Source organism: Oncorhynchus kisutch, linkage group LG18 (genome assembly GCF_002021735.2).
Source record: "Oncorhynchus kisutch isolate 150728-3 linkage group LG18, Okis_V2, whole genome shotgun sequence".
Taxonomy (NCBI): Eukaryota; Metazoa; Chordata; class Actinopteri; order Salmoniformes; family Salmonidae; genus Oncorhynchus; species Oncorhynchus kisutch.
In genome coordinates this window covers 36,750,284-36,769,354 of record NC_034191.2, presented here as the reverse complement: position 1 = coordinate 36,769,354, position 19,071 = coordinate 36,750,284, and the positions used below count along the sequence as shown (strand labels likewise).

The following is a 19,071-nucleotide window of genomic DNA, read 5'->3' as shown; positions in this document are numbered from 1 at the left end:
TACCTCATCTAAAGGAACAGTGACATCCTTACCTATCACTCACTACTCATAATTCCCACAACTTCACATCTCTTATCCAAGTTCTCTCTCTCTCTTGCTCCTGCTGTGCCCAAAGCTACTCCAGTCTCTTTAATCCAATATGTTTTGTTGGTCTTCTACTATCCTTTCTCTCTTCACCACTCCTTCCAGTTGTTAACTGTAACACTATGTATTTTCTACTCTCTCTCTCTCTCTCTCTCTCTCTCTCACTCTCTGTCTCTGTCGCTCTCTGTCTCTCTGTGTGTGCCTCTTTCATACAGGATTCTTCTGACCGTGGTGGTGATCTTTCGGATCCTGATCGTGGCCATCGTTGGCGAGACGGTGTATGAGGACGAGCAGACCATGTTCATCTGCAACACCCTGCAGCCGGGTTGCAACCAGGCCTGCTACGACAAGGCCTTCCCTATCTCCCACATCCGCTACTGGGTCTTCCAGATCATTCTGGTGTGTACGCCCAGCCTGTGCTTCATCACCTACTCTGTGCACCAGTCGGCCAAGCAGCGTGACAGACGCTACTCCTTCCTCTACCCGCTGCTGGAGCGTTCGGATTACGGGCAAAGTGGCACCAGGAAGCTTCGTAACATCAACGGCATCCTGGTGCACCACGGCGACGGTGGCGGGAAGGACGAGCATGACTGCATGGAGGTCAAGGAGATCCCCAATGTGCCGCGGGGGCTCACACATGGCAAGAAGTCCAAGCAGCGCCAGCAGGAGGGCATCTCGCGCTTCTACATTATCCAGGTGGTGTTCCGTAACGCACTGGAGATCGGCTTTCTGGTGGGGCAGTACTTCCTATACGGCTTCAGCGTGCCGGGCATCTTCGAGTGCGACCGCTACCCCTGTGTGAAGGAGGTGGAGTGCTACGTGTCGCGGCCCACCGAGAAGACGGTCTTCCTGGTCTTCATGTTCGCCGTGAGCGGCATCTGCGTGCTGCTCAACCTGGCAGAGCTCAACCACCTGGGCTGGAAGAAGATCAAGGCAGCCATCCGGGGAGTGCAGGCCCGCCGCAAGTCCATCTGCGAGATCCGCAAGAAGGACATGACCCACATGTCGCAGCCCCCCAACATGGGCAGGACCCAGTCCAGCGAATCCGCCTACGTCTGATGGCGACAGGGCTATACGCTGGGTAAGTGAGGGGGCAGGGTAGGGAACGAGTGGGGCGACCACTCCATTCCACTCTCTCTTTTTAGAGTTTTAATGGAAAGAGGAGGAGGGGGACGTGGAAAAAAAGCTGCCAAGGAATATTTGCTGTATTTTTTATTTATTATGAGACCAGCTGCACCTGTTCTTGTCACCTTGTCATGTGATTTTGTTTTATTGGGACGTTCCCAAAGTGCTGTACGGAAGTCTTCAAGGAGAGGCTTCTGGCTGTTGTAGGGTTTCCGGGCCAGAGGCGGTGGGGTGGAGAAGGGGACCGAAGGGTAGGCTATGTCATGATGCTGTTCTGGCTTATGTCATCCATGATGAAGAGAGTAGGAGGGGTCATGAGGAGGGGTCGTTAACTGAGAAGGAGCGGAAGAGCTGTCGCAACGATGATCCGACTCTCCACAAGCAGCACACACGGTGTCGACTCTCTAGCCCCTCTTTGCTGGTGTGGAGAGAGAATGATGTTCCTCTCAAGCTGGTCTGCAGAGATGACGATGACGGAGAGAGCCAGTGTTCGGGAGTCCTGGAGCTGGTGCCAGAAGAAACTGCTGTTTACATTTTGTCTCCTGGCAAACAATTATTAACACAAACACCATGAAGGAATATTGAAAACATTTTCCCTCCACTGCTGGCACCTGCACCGTTGAGACTGAGGGTGGATGACAGTAATGTCTTCTCCTCTTTCTCCTTGGTGTAAACTTTAGAGATAAACCCAAGGAGGTCACGCATAAACGACACCTCCACAGTCACAAACCGTTCCCCTCCACACCAACACCCCCCACCAACATCTCTCCAGCATTCCAATGTGTTGCGTGTGTTTGTGACTGACTGAAATAAAGATAGAAATAAAAGGAGAGCGAGAAATAGGGAATAAGAGAGAGTAAAAGAGGAACCTTCTCCTTGCAATCTCTATGGTGAAGGACCAGATCATTGTATTATTAATTTATATGTTTATGATATCATTATTATGAGCTGATTTATTCTGTTCGTGACAAAGTTGGTACCGTCCTTTGGATTTACTTCTTGTTTGAAAGTTCCTGCATAGTATTTCCTCTTTTAAGTGAAAGAGTATGTCAAAATAGATGTATTTGTCTTTATGGAGGGAGGGGAGGCCAAAAAAAACATGGTTGGGTTTTATGAGGGTACTTTGTTTTTGTTCATTTCAAAGCATTTTGCCTCCGATCGATGGAACTGAAATTTGTGTCTGAGAGGAGGATTGCATGAGGTATTTAAAAAAGGCATGTACACAAGCAGTGCTTCTAAAAGGAACTAAGTGTTGTCATGAATGGTACTCCTGACAGAGAACAATGTTCATCTACTGGTTTGTGCTGCATCTCTCTCATATGTGGTGATCAGCAGGCATGCCTTTAAGAGACTGAGGAAAGTACCAAGGACAATAAGCGCTGCACCGTGATCCTTGAAGACAGACGGGAGAGAGAAAGGAACTCTCGTTGGGAAAAGCTCTGTAGCACCAGCAATAAAAACCCAACACACTCGCTCAATGCCACTGAACACAGGGTTCAGCTTTTCTACAATAGTGGTACGCTCTAAAAGGGATCCCACATTTACAGCACAATGGCCTTTGACCCTGCAGTGAGGCCAGACATGGGAGGTGGAGGTGAGGGAGGGGGGGGGGGGGGGGGGGGGGGGGGGGGGGTCCTTGTTGTGGATATATTGAGGGAGTGGTTTGTACACTGAGCAGTAATAGTGTCCATGGCGATGAAATAATAATAAGGCCAAACATGACCGTCGAGATGCTTCACCATACTGTACACTGTGCCTGTGTGTGTGTGCTTGTATGCGTGTGTGCTCCTTGGTTTATGTCCCATCCAGAGACAGAATCCCCATCAGCATGGTTCTGCTCGAATGAAAATGCTTTGGCCGGAACATTCTCCTTGTGTTCTACCCCACGATCATATGGGAACCCTGTAATGGGGGTCACCCCAAGCACTGCCAAGGGACACACAGCCTGGAGTGTGTAATCTCTGAAACACTCTGTAGGGAGCAGGAGAGAGAAGAGGGAGAGGGGGGAGTTGCTGGTAGACATTGACATCAACACTACGTGTTCTTTTGGCACTTGCGTCTGGTACACTGTAAAACAGAGTAGACAGCCCAGGTTGGAGATGTTTGGGTTTACAGTGACACCGACTGGGCCCGGGCCAAACTAACTCCAGCCGAGAGGGGAGGACATGGAGGGGAGGACATGGAGGAACAGTCCCAGCATGCATTTCACACCACTCAAAATGTATATGACGCAAGCCAAGCAGAGAAAACAGATATGGTAGGGGAAATATGGATGCCACTACCAGTGGAATATGGAAAGCCAGAAAGCCTTTAGTTGCACATTTGTTTGAAAAGAACAGGAAATGAACAATGTCCTAAACAGAACGACAGAAAGCCATGACATCGCTCAGACAGAGCCAAGGCCTCTAAAAACAAAGGCCTTGCCTTTGTCTAGTCTAGTCATTCAATTACAGAGGATTTACAACCAAGTTTATGGAGATAGAATGGTTCAGAACTGTCCCCATGTAAGATGGCTGACAAATTGTTCCCTTCTAGAGCTTTGGGGCTCTATGAAATCAGCCTCTAGTGTTGTATCTCTATGTATGAGTCCAGCTATCCATGCTCCTCCTCTCTATCCTCACTGAGCACACTACTGACGTGGTGGTATAGTCTTATTGAGGTGTGACTGGTGAAGTGGCCAAAGAAGACTCTTTATTCATTCAGGCTCGTCTGTGATTCACCCTCTGATACCAGTCGGTAATCTATAGAATCAGTCCTCTTCTTCAGAGCTCGTTGAATGTCCGTGGGATTGGATGTGGCGGAGCCTTGTTCTCAGAAGACCGCTGAGAGGGTGTAATAATAGGAGGTTAAGGCCGGGCTTTCTTTAAATGATCCTGGGCCCTTGTCTTTAAGAAATGGCTTGGTAAGGTTGGTCTGAAGTATAGTATGGATATACAGGACTCTCCCCACTGCTCTCCTGTCTGGTGTCATTGAGGGGTATATAACAGGGTTGGGATGAGGACACGTCCCAAAGTGAACACTTCACAGGGTTCTAGCGGTCCAATGGTCTCTCCAGTCTATATGTGAAAATTATGCAATTTTCTTTTCTTGATTTGTTTCCTTTTTTTTCCTGACTTGTAGATTAATTTTATTGTCTGTTGCTCTTTTTTTGTACAGTGATGTAATTGAAAGACAAATTGAAAAAATCGTATTTTTTTTCCTATGTAAAGAACAAAACATTTGAAATGTGCAAACTGGGGCGGTGTGTTGAAATGTAATGCACTAGTATTGTATCCCTCCCTTGCCAAAGTGATATGCAAATTACATGGGCTTTCAAATGTATTCTTTCTTAAGGCATGTACAATGGCTAGAATAAGCATGTTTCTACCTGTTTTTTTAAAAACTCTCTTAAAAAAAGAAGAGTTTTTAGTCGTTGTCCAAGCTTTTGAGATAAAACGTGTATTTAGTCTTGATGTCAGGAATCTCTAATTTCCAACTCTTTTACAAGTCAGTACCAACTGTCCTTTCTAAACAGAGTAGCGTAGGGTTCAGCCCTGCTGTTTTTTTACCACCATTTTGAGATACTTTGAATTACCTGCTATAAAATATTTAGAATAACAACACTTAAGATATGAATACTCTGAATTATACTTTTGTGTACTGTAAGACAAATGTTTCAGAGTAAATAAACACTACATTGACAAAATAGAGGAAACAACATTCCAGAGTAATGTAAATGAATTACGATCGAATGAATTAGCTCTGATGAATGAATCAGTGAAGCCCTAAGACACAGTAACATTATGGGGACTGTGTAGCCCTCTGCTTCAGGTCAACACATTGAGGGCTACTGCACATCATACAAACAGTCTCAGGAATTATGCACTTCTAAATGAGTAGCAATCTTTTAAAACTAGGTTTTTATTCATATTTCTACAATTAATTCAACAAAACTTTTCTAAACGTTATCAGACAACACCTGCATCCTTTCTTAAAACAGGAAACAGCATATAGCTCAAACGGGCACATAAAGTATTGTCAATCAGTAAACACATTAGTATTGTTACATAACTTCTTGTATCCAAGCCTCAACCAGCCCTCTAGCCTGAAACATTGGTGCTAATCTACCCTCACCCTGTGATGCATTGAATCAGTGACGTAATTTACCAGGCAAGTTCAGATAACTATTTCCTAGGAGATGGAAGCAAGGACCTCTCAAGCAAGGACAGACAACTCTTCCAATTGGCAGGAACGGACACCATCTGTGGTGGCAGAGAGCAAACCCTGGAAGTTGTGACACTTTTAAATACCTGCTGTACTGTCACTCTAGCGCACTACTACCACCAGCGCCACCTGTCCTAACCTCACATGTAGGGCTGCATCAAACCAGTGGCATGGGGGGTGTGGAGAGGTAACAGACCCAGGTTAACGTCATCAGGTCTGGCACCGCCCACTCTGGAGACAAAGGGACCCATCTAAACATTTTAACGAGACCGGCTGTGTTGAAGGTTTTATAAACAAGGGCTTTATAGTTTCAGCACAGAGAGTGTGTCTTGATCTCCTTCATCCCCCTTCACCATAGAAACATAACATACCGCTATCCCAATATTTATCTCCCTAAGAGGACGTGGTGTCTGTTGCTCAAGGACTTAATCAAACCTTTATCCTTGTGCCAATGGGTGATACGCGGTGCCGTCAACTTCACTAGCCTGAAAGACGAACACATCGGAACTCTAGCTCAGGAATATCTACACAAGGCAACAGCGAACATGACGCCCCCCCACGAATGATGATACTTGTTTACATTCCTTTAGCATCCCACTCTCCACTCTGAGAGTCGGAGCCATGATGAAGCCAACTCTACTACTAGATCTACTCTACTACTAGATCTACTCTAAGCCAACTCTAGCTACTAGATCTAGTGAGGACGGGGCTAAGGCTGTGAGGTTTTTCAGAAGGGAAGCTTTAGTGTGGGGAAAACGCCTACTAGTTCGTATAGCCTATGTGTACCGAAGCAGTCCCCTCACCTGACACAGTGGCCCTTTGTGTCATAAAGTAGCATAGTTAGCGAGCTAGAGTCCAAAAAAATGTTAAAAGCTATTGATTCTTGATCAACAACACTGCTGCACTGTAAAATGAACTTAGGCTTCCTTACAGGAGTGGTTGTTACGGTTCCGGCATAAAGAATAATATCAAAAAAGTACGAAAGTGGGTCGAGGACGAGGTAATGTCTATATTTTGCTCGGTTGCAACCACAGGGTACTAAAATGACTGAACGTCAGGTATGTGTGTCCTTAAAGGAGCAGAAAGGGAAACATATTAGCTGTAGAAGAACATCTAATTGTTTCACCATAGCTCTGTATATCTCCAACATCTACATGGATGTAAAAAAAAAAATATGCCAAGAAATAAAATAAAACCACTTGTTTGTGATTTTTAATGGAAAATCTGTTGTTTTGACTGCAGATTTCATTTTATATCCAACTGACCTTATTTGAAGGCTTCTTGACCATTGTTTCTGACTTGTGTACTTGTATGTGAAGACTGAATAAAACCTTGAATGTTGCACACGTTGAGCTTTGACCTTATGGTGATTGATAGTGTGCAGCCCCTATCTGAAGGGATGTTGGTGTCAAAAATGTCAAAACAATGTTCTGCATGTGTTGGTGTGTGTGAGAGACAGAGAGAGGGACAGAGAGAGAGAGAGAGACAGAGAGAGAGAAAGAGAGACAGAGAGAGAGAGAGAGAGAGAGAGAGAGAGAGAGAGAGAGACAGAGAGAGAGAGAGAGACAGAGAGAGAGAGAGAGACAGAGAGAGAGAGAGAGAGAGAGAGAGAGACAGAGAGAGAGAGAGACAGAGAGAGACAGAGAGAGAGAGAGAGAGAGACAGAGAGAGAGAGAGAGAGAGAGAGACAGAGAGAGAGAGAGAGGAGAGAGACAGAGAGAGAGAGAGAGAGACAGAGAGAGAGAGAGAGAGAGAGAGAGAGAGAGAGAGAGACAGAGAGAGAGAGAGAGAGAGAGAGAGAGAGAGAGAGAGAGAGAGAGAGAGAGACAGAGAGAGAGAGAGAGAGAGAGACACAGAGAGAGAGAGAGACAGAGAGAGAGAGAGAGACGGAGAGAGAGACAGAGAGAGAGAGAGAGAGACAGAGAGAGAGAGAGAGAGAGAGAGACAGAGAGAGAGAGAGAGAGAGAGAGAGAGAGAGAGAGAGAGACAGAGACAGAGAGAGAGAGAGACAGAGAGAGAGAGAGAGAGAGAGAGAGAGAGAGATGGGATACTGAGATGTCAGAATGTCCAGGTGAATGGAATCGAAAAAACTAAAGCATAATATTATCACATGACACATCAACATGTGCTGCTGGCGAAATGGTAAAGCTGACCAAAAACAATAACAATTCCAAATCGTCGCTCGCACTAATGGCATCCGTGATAATAGCGAGGGAAAGGGAGGAGAGAATGCTGTGTGTGTTTGCGGGGCAAGGTTATTATAGGGAACTAAAACAAAAACGAATCATAGTAAACTAAATTCATTTAAATAATTAACAATCACGTTTGGAAAAACTAAAACTATACTGAAACTATTATCTTTGACTCCAAAACAAACTTAAAATCAATAAAAAGCACATGAATTATGTTCAGTTTGAGTGTTTTTCCCTAAACTTTCAATCTAGGTTTTCAATGGGGTTTTCAAACTACTGAATCTAATTTGTTCATCACTATCACTAGATATCACCAAAGATTATGGAGGAATTGAGATGAGGCAGAAAGGCAGTTTCCCATTGAAAAAAAGGGTCACGGTTCAGGTCTGTGTAAGTGGGCGTTACCCCTCTCCCATGAGTATGCTTTCTCGGGTAGCCTAGCGACTAGCAGGCAGAGACGACTGCTTCAGGCACTTTGACAACTAAGTTGTTTTTCCTCCTAATCTATTTATTGGAAAAATGTCAGTTTGGGCTCAGAATGCTCAAAAAGTCTCATGCGCCAAATACAACAAAATGCTTACTTAAGATTAAGAGATAAAAGTAACAAGTAATTAAAAGAGGCGCAGTAAAAAAGAACAATATATACATGAGGGTACCGGTACAGAGTCAATGTGCAGGGCACCGGTTAGTTGAGGTAGTATGTACATGTAGATGCCTGTTATAGAGATGTACTGGACCATTCGCACTACCCTCTGTAATGCCTTGCAGTCGGAGGCCGAGCAGTTGCCATACCAGGCAGTGATGCAACCAGATGCTCTCAATGGTGCAGCTGTAGAACCTTTTGAGGATCCATGCCAAATCTTTTCAGTCTCCGGAGGGGGAATAGGTTCGGTCGGGCCCTTTTCACGACTGTGTTGGTGTGTTTGGACCATGTTAGTTTGTTGGTGATGTGGACATCAAGGAACTTGAAGCTCTCAACCTGCTCCACTGCAGCCCCGTTGATAAGAATGGGGCCGTGCTTGGTCCTCTTTTTCCTGTAGTCTACAATCATCTCCTTTGTCTTGATCACATTGAGGGAGAGGTTGTTGTGTACTACAGTTACTGAGATTTTTTATGGACAACCTTTAATATTTGGCAAAATCCTACGGCTTTCGCATTGGCACCAGTGGGATAGCAGCTAGCTCTGGTCAACTTAAATAAAAAATAGATAAACACAAAACTATTATAACCTCGGTGTGAGCGTACGTGTGCATTTGTGTGTGTGTGTGTGTGCATTCCTCTTTTATGTCTGTTGCACTAAGCAGCGGCACTGTCAACAGAGAAAGTGTGTGCAGTGTGTGTGTATGTGTGTGTCTCTGATGTCGCCATACTGAATTGGGATTGAGGGCCGGTTGCCAGGGCGATAAGCCTGGCAGTAATATCTCTAAGCGCAGCAAGGATTAATCTGCAGACAGATGGCCGGGGGACAGCGTCACTTCCTGACCACTGCGACAGCCAGTGTCATCACCATCAGCAATATGGCCTTCGTCCTCATCATCATTATCACCAAGACTAGTATCATCATGAACATCAGCAGCCATCTTGTCATCTTCATCATCATCCTCATCATCACTGCCATACCCATCATCATCAAGACTAGTGTCATCATAAACATCTCCGCCATCTTCATCATCATTATTATCATCATCATCCTCACCATCACCGTGTCTTTCATCACAAATGTAATCATCATCATCATCGGCATGATCAAAACCATTTTCACAACAATCAATAACAATCAATACATTCACCAGCTGGCAAATCATTACATCATTACAACTATCCCAGTAATATGCCCATTTAGGTTTATCTGTCATCTATCTTAAAAAAATACATATGATGCAATACACTGCAGGCCAGCATCTAATATGGATGATCAAATGTGTGCATAGATCAAAGAGAAACAAAAACTATATGTGCAAACAAGTACATTACCATCAATGTTACAATGTACCCTGATGAAAACAAGCATGTTTCCTGGTGCTGATGAGAGAGGGAGGAGGAGGAGAGGATTAGTGGACTGAGAACAAGGACAGAAGAAGAGGGGGTAAGACGGTTCGAAGAGGAGAGAGGGTTAAAGAATAGGAGGAGAGGGGGTAAGACGGTTCGAAGAGGAGAGAGGGTTAAAGGAATAGGAGGAGAGGAATGGGGAAGAAAGTAACGGGGTGAGCAGATGAAGAAGGGAAGGGGTAGAGGAGAGAAGAAAGGGGCAGTGTGAGGATGCAGTAGAGGGCTAGAGGACAACTCAGGGAAGGAGGAGGAGGAGAGGGGTGGAGGAAGAGGGTTAGAGGGCTGCAGAGCTGGGAACAAGCTGGATGTTCTGCCTGAGTGCTCCTGCCTTGTCTTCAGGGGAGCAGCTGAGAAGCAGGGAGGGGTGGGCCACAAGACAGGGGAGAAGGAGGGAGGAAGGGGAGGGGACACTACTACAGGAACCAATAGAGGGTGTTCAGAGAGAGAGAGAGAGGTGAGGAGAACAAAGAGCGTTAAGGGGAACTTCATTGAGGGTGACAAGCAAGAAGAGAGGAAATGATAAAAGGTAGAAGCAGTGATGGTCATTAAGAGACTGAGGAGAAAGGAGAGGAGACAAACTGAGCAGGAGAGAGAGAGAGAGAGAGAGAGAGAGAGAGAGAGAGAGAGAGAGAGAGAGAGAGAGAGAGAGAGGGAGAGAGAGAGAGAGAACGTGAAAGTAAGAGAGGAAGAGAGAGACAAACTGAGCAGGAGAGAGAGAGAGAGAGAGAGAGAGGGAGGGAGAGAGAACGTGAAAGTAAGAGAGAGGAAGAGAGAGACAAAGAAAGTGCAAGTGAGAGGCTGAGACAGAGAAAGAGAGACAGAGGCCGTCGCTGTGGGGTGGCTGAGAGGAAGTGAAGCGTGCCCTAATAGGAAGCAGCAGATCTTAGCAGGACACACACCAAACACCAGCCTTCCTTGGCGCCCTCGCCCACTCTCACACACTGATGGGTTGGCAAGGTTGCCGTGGAATGACACGGGCGATGTCTGGCCCTCTCCTCAGCACCGCACGCCAGCCTGCATATCGACGTGGCAGAGAGTCATCAGGCTGACAAGCAGTGAAGGCCGGGGACGGACCACTTAGAGCAGAGCTGGGATACTATAGGCTACACATCTACACATCTACAGATACTATAGGCTACACATCTACACATCTACAGATACTATAGGCTACACATCTACACATCTACAGATACTATAGGCTACACATCTACACATCTACAGATACTATAGGCTACACATCTACACATCTACAGATACTATAGGCTACACATCTACACATCTACAGATACTATAATCTACACATCTACAGATACTATAATCTACACATCTACACGTCTACAGATACTATAGGCTACACATCTACACATCTACAGATACTATAATCTACACATCTACAGATACTATAGGCTACACATCTACACATCTACAGATACTATAGGCTACACATCTACACATCTACAGATACTATAGGCTACACATCTACACATCTATAGATACTATAGGCTACACATCTACACATCTACAGATACTATAGGCTACACATCTACACATCTACAGATACTATAGGCTACACATCTACAGATACTATAGGCTACACATCTACACGTCTACAGATACTATAATCTACACATCTACAGATACTATAGGCTACACATCTACAGATACTATAGGCTACACATCTACACATCTACAGATACTATAGGCTACACATCTACAAGTTAACACAAGGATAGAAAAACATCTAAACACTTTGCATCTTACAATTAGTCACACTAATAAAAAGATCTGTTTACATCCTGTATATCAGGTTCCATATCTTGTATTCCTCTGACCCTAAAACCGACCCAACTCTAACCCATTGTAAACAAGACAGTACTTACATAACCAGAAGGAACAGGGGGAGACAATATAGGCCTACATTATCTCCCAAAAGACCACTGGACTCTCTGTCATAATAACTATGAGAGCTGTACAGTCCTTATGTAATTCTTAGATTCTCTGAGATCCTCTGCTTTTAAGGCTGGCCCCTCACTTATAGAACCGCTTCTGCTGCCTTGCTAAGTCTTTAGGGCCATAGGGAATACTATGGAAGACAGTGGTGATAGTCCTTGTAAAACAGGAGATCTGAGAGTGTTTGATGGGTGATGATTGTGTCTTGTTGTTGTGCGTCACACCGGGGGGTTTGAATTGTCTTCCATTGAAAATAAGCCTCAATCCATAAAGTTTTACGCAAGGAATTTAATATTGTGGATTTACGAGTTTACATAACAACCCACGGGAGAGATACAATATTCACCAAAATCATACTGTAGATTAATATGGTCCACAGTGTAAGGAGTGAGTCGGGAAGCAAGTTCAGGGAGTGTTTTAATAAACAAACGTAACATAATCCAAAACAAGAACACACGAACAAACGCACAGGCATGAAACTGACACAGGAACAACAACGCCTGCGGAAGGAACCAAAGGGAGTGACATACATAGGGAAGGTAATCAGGGAGCTGATGGAGTCCAGGGGAGTCTGATAACGCGCAGGAGCGTGTAACGATGGTGACAGGTGCGCGTAACGATGGTGACAGGTGTGCGAGCCATAAAGAGCAGCCTGGTGACCTAGAGGCCGAAGCGGGAGCACATGTGACACACAGAGTCAAACGCACTACTCAAGCAGACCTGATACAGCGTTCCATGATTCAACACAATGGCTGTAGTTACATTCTCCATAGATTTTGTATCATTTTAAATGCAGGAACTAAATCCGCATCTATGCATTAACGGTAGCACAGAATAATCCCCCCCCCCACTCATAAATTATTAAACAAATCCATATTTTTTGAATAATTGAACGGTCAGCTTCAATTTGATGTATTACAACAAAATTGTGTTGCATTTGATAGACATTCTTTGTTAACGTGCCTATCTCTAAGACTACTCACGCGAAGCAGAACATCCTGCCATTTTCACCTTAAAATAGTATTTTCCATTTTTCCATTGCTGAATATGCAGTTATAGTATTCATTACCATAATCTTTCATGAATATATCGTCTGTCTATTGGCTTTATTAGGTTATGGTAAAACTCTGAGGATTTTACAAGAGTGTTTTCATTTTTCAAGAGGGATCATAAATGGATTAAGAAAAAGCTTGGTTTCTACATTTTCCTTGTATGTACAGTCAATTTCAATAACAGTATCTATCTCTCACATATACACACACACACACACACACACATACACACCAAAACGCATAAGGCTTGATATAGTGGTTGTTTCTAAGGACGAGAGAAATACTGAAAATACAGCGAAGCAAGCTTAAAGTGGTTTTGGCCGAGAGCAGCTTCAGATAACATCATTACAAAATCAATAGGAAGGTCAGTCACATCAGAAACAACGGGGAGCATCGGAGGGCAGTGCTTAATTAAAACACGGACGTGCTTTCTGATGGACTCAAAGACGGACCTCTGAGACATTTTTTGTTTTATGTATTCTTGTCTTTCCCGGGTTCGATACTAGCCCCATTCTGGAAAATCAGAATAGATTGTCTTTGTTTTCCTCTCTAATAGAAAGATAATGATCCTAACCCCAGTCTATTTCCAGTCTGTGACTGGGTATCCATATCTCACAGTGGAGGAGGAGGAGGAGGAGATGGCTACTAGGCTACTCTCTAGTCCAATCCTTGGTGATTTAATGACATCAACCTACCACTCTCATTAGGAATTGCTATGAAATATGTGTAAAGCTGATTACATTTCAACCAAGACCCTTCAACATGACAGAGTACACCCCTGACAGCAGATATGGAGGAGAGGAGGACAGAGAGAGATGGGAGGATGGGGGGGGGGGGGACATATCTGCTGTCTAGGGTGGTGCCGGGAAGGAGGGAAGGACATTATGGTTGTGTCAGAGTGAATTAATGAGTAGTCGAGGAGGGGGGGAGACAATAAGCTGCAGAGAGAGAAGAGAAGTGTCACGTTCTGACCTTTATTTCCTTTGTTTTGTCGTTATTTAGTATGGTCAGGGCATGAGTTGGGGTGGGCAGTCTATGTTTGTTTTTCTATGATTTTGGGATTTCTATGTTTCGGCCTAGTATGGTTCTCAATCAGAGGCAGGTGTCATTAGTTGTCTCTGATTGAGAATCATACTTAGGTAGCCTGGGTTTCACTGTTTGTTTGTGGGTGATTGTCTATGTCTAGTTGCATGTTAGCACTATGTTTCATTAGCGGTAACGTTCGTTTGTTGTTTTGTTAGCTTGTTCAGTTTACGTGGTGTTTTTCGTCATTCAATAAAAGGAATGCATTCATACCACGCCGCGCTTTGGTCCGCTTCATACGACGATCGTGACAAGAAGAGAAAACAGAGAGAGAAGAGATAGAGAGTGGAGAAAGGCAGGGAGCACCAGAGGTATGGGTTGACTTTCACAACTATGGATAAGACTGTGAGTGAAGGCTGTATCTGTCAGTCTGTCCCCTCACCACCATGGCCCCTCAGAAAGGCCCCTCAGAAAGGCCCCTCAGAAAGGCCAGCCAGTCTGCAGCCAGGGGCACTGACTATCCTCCTGTCTTCCTGTTAGTGTGTCTGCATCCCAAATGGCACCATATGGCTTTTACAGTGCACTACGCTACATTGGAACAGGGTGCCACTTGGGATGCATCCCGTGACAGTAATATCTGGGTGGATGACAGTAGCAGGATGTCAAGATGGCCTAACGAGGCTGCTGTTAATCGCCTGACCTTTCCGCTACCTTACTGTAATTAGACAGTCATTAAACAGCTTATCACCTGAGAGAGCACATGGCCGCCCAATAACAAGGGACGGGTGAATGAGAGTTCAGACTGGAGGCTTATACAACAAATCCATAATCCATAGTATGACACTTGCTCTCACATAACAGGTCAATGCCATATTGTGATATATAGGCCTCGTAGAGATGAAGATATTAGAAATGGGCATTTTGAATATCTTTAAATAAGTAAAGCCAAGGGACTTTGAAAATGGGATTTGACTCCGTAAAACAAAGCATGCACTTGAACCATTTGCTTTTTAGCTAAGACGCTTTGAATAGACAGATCAGATTGGTGAAATTGCTCACTAAGCATAGGAGGAGCCAGTCCTCTCTTGGCCGTACAAAAACAATTATCAGCTAGGAGAAGACAGCATATATGATTGACGATGACTCCTGGCATACCCTGATAGAACATTAATATGCCATAAAGTATTTTATTAACCAGTGTCATTTGTATTGCTTCCTAAATATGTGTGTCACATCAAATCACATTTTACTTGTCACATGCTTCGTAAACAACAGTGAAATGCTTACAGGTCCTTTTCCAACAATGCAGAGAGAAAGAAAATTGAGAAATAATACAAAAGTAATAACACATAATAACACAAGTAATAATAAATACACAGTGAGTAACAGTAACTTGGCTATATACACGTTTGGTGTGTGTGTGTATGTGTGTGTGTGTCTGTGTGTGTACGAGAGAGAGAGAGATAAACGTGTGTGTGTCTGTGTGTGTACGAGAGAGAGAGATAAAGGTGTGTGTGTCTGTGTGTGTACGAGAGAGAGAGAGATAAAGGTGTGTGTGTGTGTGTGTGTCAGTGTGTGTACGAGAGAGAGAGATAAAGATGTGTGTGTGTGTGTGTGTGTGTCTGTGTGTGTACGAGAGAGAGAGAGAGATAAAGATGTGTGTGTGTGTGTGTGTGTCAGTGTGTGTACGAGAGAGAGATAAAGATGTGTGTGTGTGTGTGTGTGTCAGTGTGTGTACGAGAGAGAGAGATAAAGATGTGTGTATGTGTGTGTACGAGAAAGAGAGAGATAAAGATGTGTGTGTGTGTGTGTGTGTGTGTGTGTGTGCATTAGAGTGTTTTCACACAGCCAACTTCACACTAGAAGCAGCATGGTGCATTATAGATCCTGCTGACTAGCAGAGTATTGAGATAGAGGGGGACTGAGGAGAAAGGAAAAGAAAACGATATCCCAGTGATGCTGAATTTACACGTTGGGGAAGGTGGGGAAAGGAGGTGAAAAAGAAAGAGGAATGGGACTTAGGGCTTGTTGTGGGAAAAGTAGAGAGAGACAAAAAAGGTATATGGGAAATGGGGGAACGGAAGAGTGAAGAACAGATTGAGAGAGATTTGAAACAAATAAAGGGCAGAGGGAGAGAGTGTGGGAAAGGAAGTGAATAATACAACTTTATTTTGATTTATTTAACCTTTATTTACGTAGGCATTTTTATTTTTTACTTAACCTTTATTTAACTAGACAAGTCAGTTAAGAACAAATTGTTATTTACAATGACGGCCTACCAAAAGGCAAAAGGCCTCCTTCTGGGACGGTGGCTGGGATTAAAAATTATAAATAAATGAAATAAAAATGTAGGACAAAACACACATCACGACAAGAGAGAAAACACAACACTACATAAAGAGAGACCAGCACAAAACAGGGTGCAAACATTATTGGGCACAGACAACAGCACAAAGGGCAAGAAGGTTGAGACAACAATACATCACGCAAAGCAGCCACAACTGTCAGTAAGAGTGTCCATGATTGAGTCTTTGAATGAAGAGATTGAGATAAAACTGTCCAGTTTGAGTGTTTGTTGCAGCTCGTTCCAGTCGCTATCTGCATTGAACTGAAAAGACGAGCGACCCAGGGATGTGTGTGCTTTGGGGAACTTTAACAGAATGTGACTGGCAGAACGGGTGTTGTATGTGGAGGATGAGGGCTGCAGTAGATATCTCAGATAGGGGGGAGTGAGGCCTAAGAGGGTTTTATAAATAAGCATCAAGGTATACAGAGATGACCAGTTTACAGAGGATTATAGAGTGCAGTGATGATATAAGGAGCATTGGTGGCAAATCTGATGGCCGAATGGTAAAGAACATCTAGCCCCTCGAGAGCACCCTCACCTGCCTATCTATAAATTACATCTCCGTAATCTAGCATGGGTAGGATGGTCATCTGAATCAGGGTTAGTTTGGCAGCTGGGGTGAAAGAGGAGCGATCACGATAGAGGAAACCAAGTCTAGATTTAACTTTATTCTGCAGCTTTAATATGTGCTGAGAGAAGGACAGTGTACCATCTAGCCATACTCCCAAGTATTTGTCCAGACTACCTCAAGCTCTAAACCCTCAGAGGTAGTAATAACACCTGTGGGAAGAGGGGCATTCTTCTTACTAAACCACATGACCTTTGTTTTGGAGGTGTTCAGAACAAGGTTAAGGGTAGAGAAAGCTTGTTGGACACTAAGAAAGCTTTGTTGTAGAGCATTTAACACAAAATCCGGGGAAGGGCCAGCTGAGTATAAGACTGTATCATCTGCATATAAATGTATGAGAGAGCTTCCTACTGCCTGAGCTATGTTGTTGATGTAAATTGAGAAGAGCGTGGGGCTGAGGATCGAGCCTTGGGGTACAGCCTTGGTGACAGGCACTCTTTGAGAGAGGTAGTTAGCAAACCAGACCAGACCCCTCAGAGGCACCAATACTCCTTAGCCGGCCCACAAGAATGGAATGGTCTATCGTATCAAAAGCTTTGGCCAAGTCAATAAAAATAGCATTTCTTAGAATCAAGTGCAATGGTGACATCATTGAGGACCTTTAATAGCAGTAATGTAAAGAATGCCTTTGTGTAAATTAAGCAATTAAAAGCTCTGTTTCTTTGTTTTAGCAAAGTCAAATAAACTAAACTGAAAGCATGAAACCACACCAACCAAACCACCTGATACCACTTAGACTCTGATCCCCTTTAGTATCAACTGGAACAAAGCTTTATCGGTGTCAGAAGTCACTGAACCTTTTACACACACAACGGGCATGACGGAGGCTTAAACGTGCAGACCCATAAACCGTAGCATCACACAATAATCTATATCCATATCATAGCACCAAGTAGCCTCTTATCTCCAATGCATTATTCATCCAGCGCTATGCTATGTAATGCTACTTTCAAACAGTTCCCTAGGGGAATCCCTGACATCTCGTCTCGCTCAGAGACGGCCTGGATGATCAGAGAGGAGTTATGGGCTCGAGGGAACTTGTATCTACAGAGTTAGTGTCTCTGCTGTGCTGTCCCTGTGGAGATGTATCTCTAACCTTGCTCTCACTACAGTTCACACTCAGCACTCAGGGCCGCACATCAGAGGAATTCAGATGGTGGGCTTTTAAGTGGTGTGTGTGTGTGTGTGTGTGTGTGTGTGTGTGTGTGTGTGTGTGTGTGTGTGTGTGTGTGTGTGTGTGTGTGTGTGTGTGTGTGTGTGTGTGTGTGTGTGTGTGTGTGTGTGTGTGTGTGTGTGCAGATCTGCAAAACTGGATGGCGTGCAGTTTCATTCCCTTTCACAAATTCAACCGTGAAGTGTTCTTATGGAGACTATTCAATTATAGTGGAGTCTACAGTATTTTGCTATTTTTGTGCAACAAGCTACAATTGGCCATTTTGAGTGGCAGACAGCTGTGGAGTTAATGAAGTCATTTCATTGAGTTAAACGGTAGACTGGCTCAGCATCGTGCAATCATTAGCATGCCTCACTGTGGTAATTGCAGCTGTCAGCTCCAATCTCGAGAGTAGCGTGGGTTCAGCAAGACACCAAGCCGAGGTAACGGCACTAGTATACAGAACTGTGGGACTGAGCACTCCGTATGAGATACCGACACATCTTATTTGTACGGAATTGAAACCGTTAACTGCACAAGACAATCGTAGGAGTAGGTGTGTGTGCGTGTCTGCTATGGCCAATTTCCGCATCATTCATTTCATTTCTATTCACTCTTTTAATTGACTGAATTGAAAACAAAATAAACCCCAACTCTGCTATGAACGACAAAACCAACTTGATAAGAGTTGGTTCTATTTAGTCAACTGTCAGAGTAACAGCAGACATGCTGAGAGGGACTTTGGAGACCCAGCCAACCAGATAATTGCTCATTGTTTAGGCCTTTTAAAGGTGAAGCTACCCTCGGCAGCGTCATCACCTGTGGGATAACGCTAACTATGAATTAACCGAAACGGGTTAAAATTTGCAGCAAACGGGGCGATAGACGCAAGTTGAAAATCCAGTCCAAACCAATTAAAGAGAAAAAAAGCATTAACAGTTGGCACTGGGTCAAAATCTGAAGAACTTCTCCTGGTATCCTTGGCAACACACAGTGACTATCTGCACACATCAACATCATGGGCGATTTATGCGTCAGCAGCATAAATACCATCTAACACACTGAGAAACAAGCAGACTTATTGTTTGTGTGTGTGTGTGTACTGCATCATGTACAGTGTGAATCCTATCCCCTCTATGTGGCCAGTCGGTACTGAAGGACACGTGCTATCAATCTTTCAAGCTGTGATTTACATGTACAGCCTCCCTGTGACCTTATGGGAGGTTTAAAAGAATACACCTCACGGGCAGCCATTTAGAAATCTA

The 19,071-nt window shown here is 44.2% G+C and overlaps 1 protein-coding gene across 1 annotated transcript in view; it reads left to right on the top strand.

Annotated features, from left to right (window-relative positions):
- The window catches only part of LOC109909251 (gap junction delta-2 protein-like), a 30,579-nt gene extending 29,318 nt beyond the window's left edge, over nucleotides 1-1,261 (top strand). Inside the window, exon 2 of the mRNA XM_020508312.2 lies at nucleotides 300-1,261. Within this exon, the coding sequence (XP_020363901.1) occupies nucleotides 300-1,143 (844 nt within the window). The 3' untranslated portion in view covers nucleotides 1,144-1,261. The remainder of the gene's footprint in view (nucleotides 1-299) is intronic.
- Nucleotides 1,262-19,071: the final 17,810 nt, after the last annotated feature.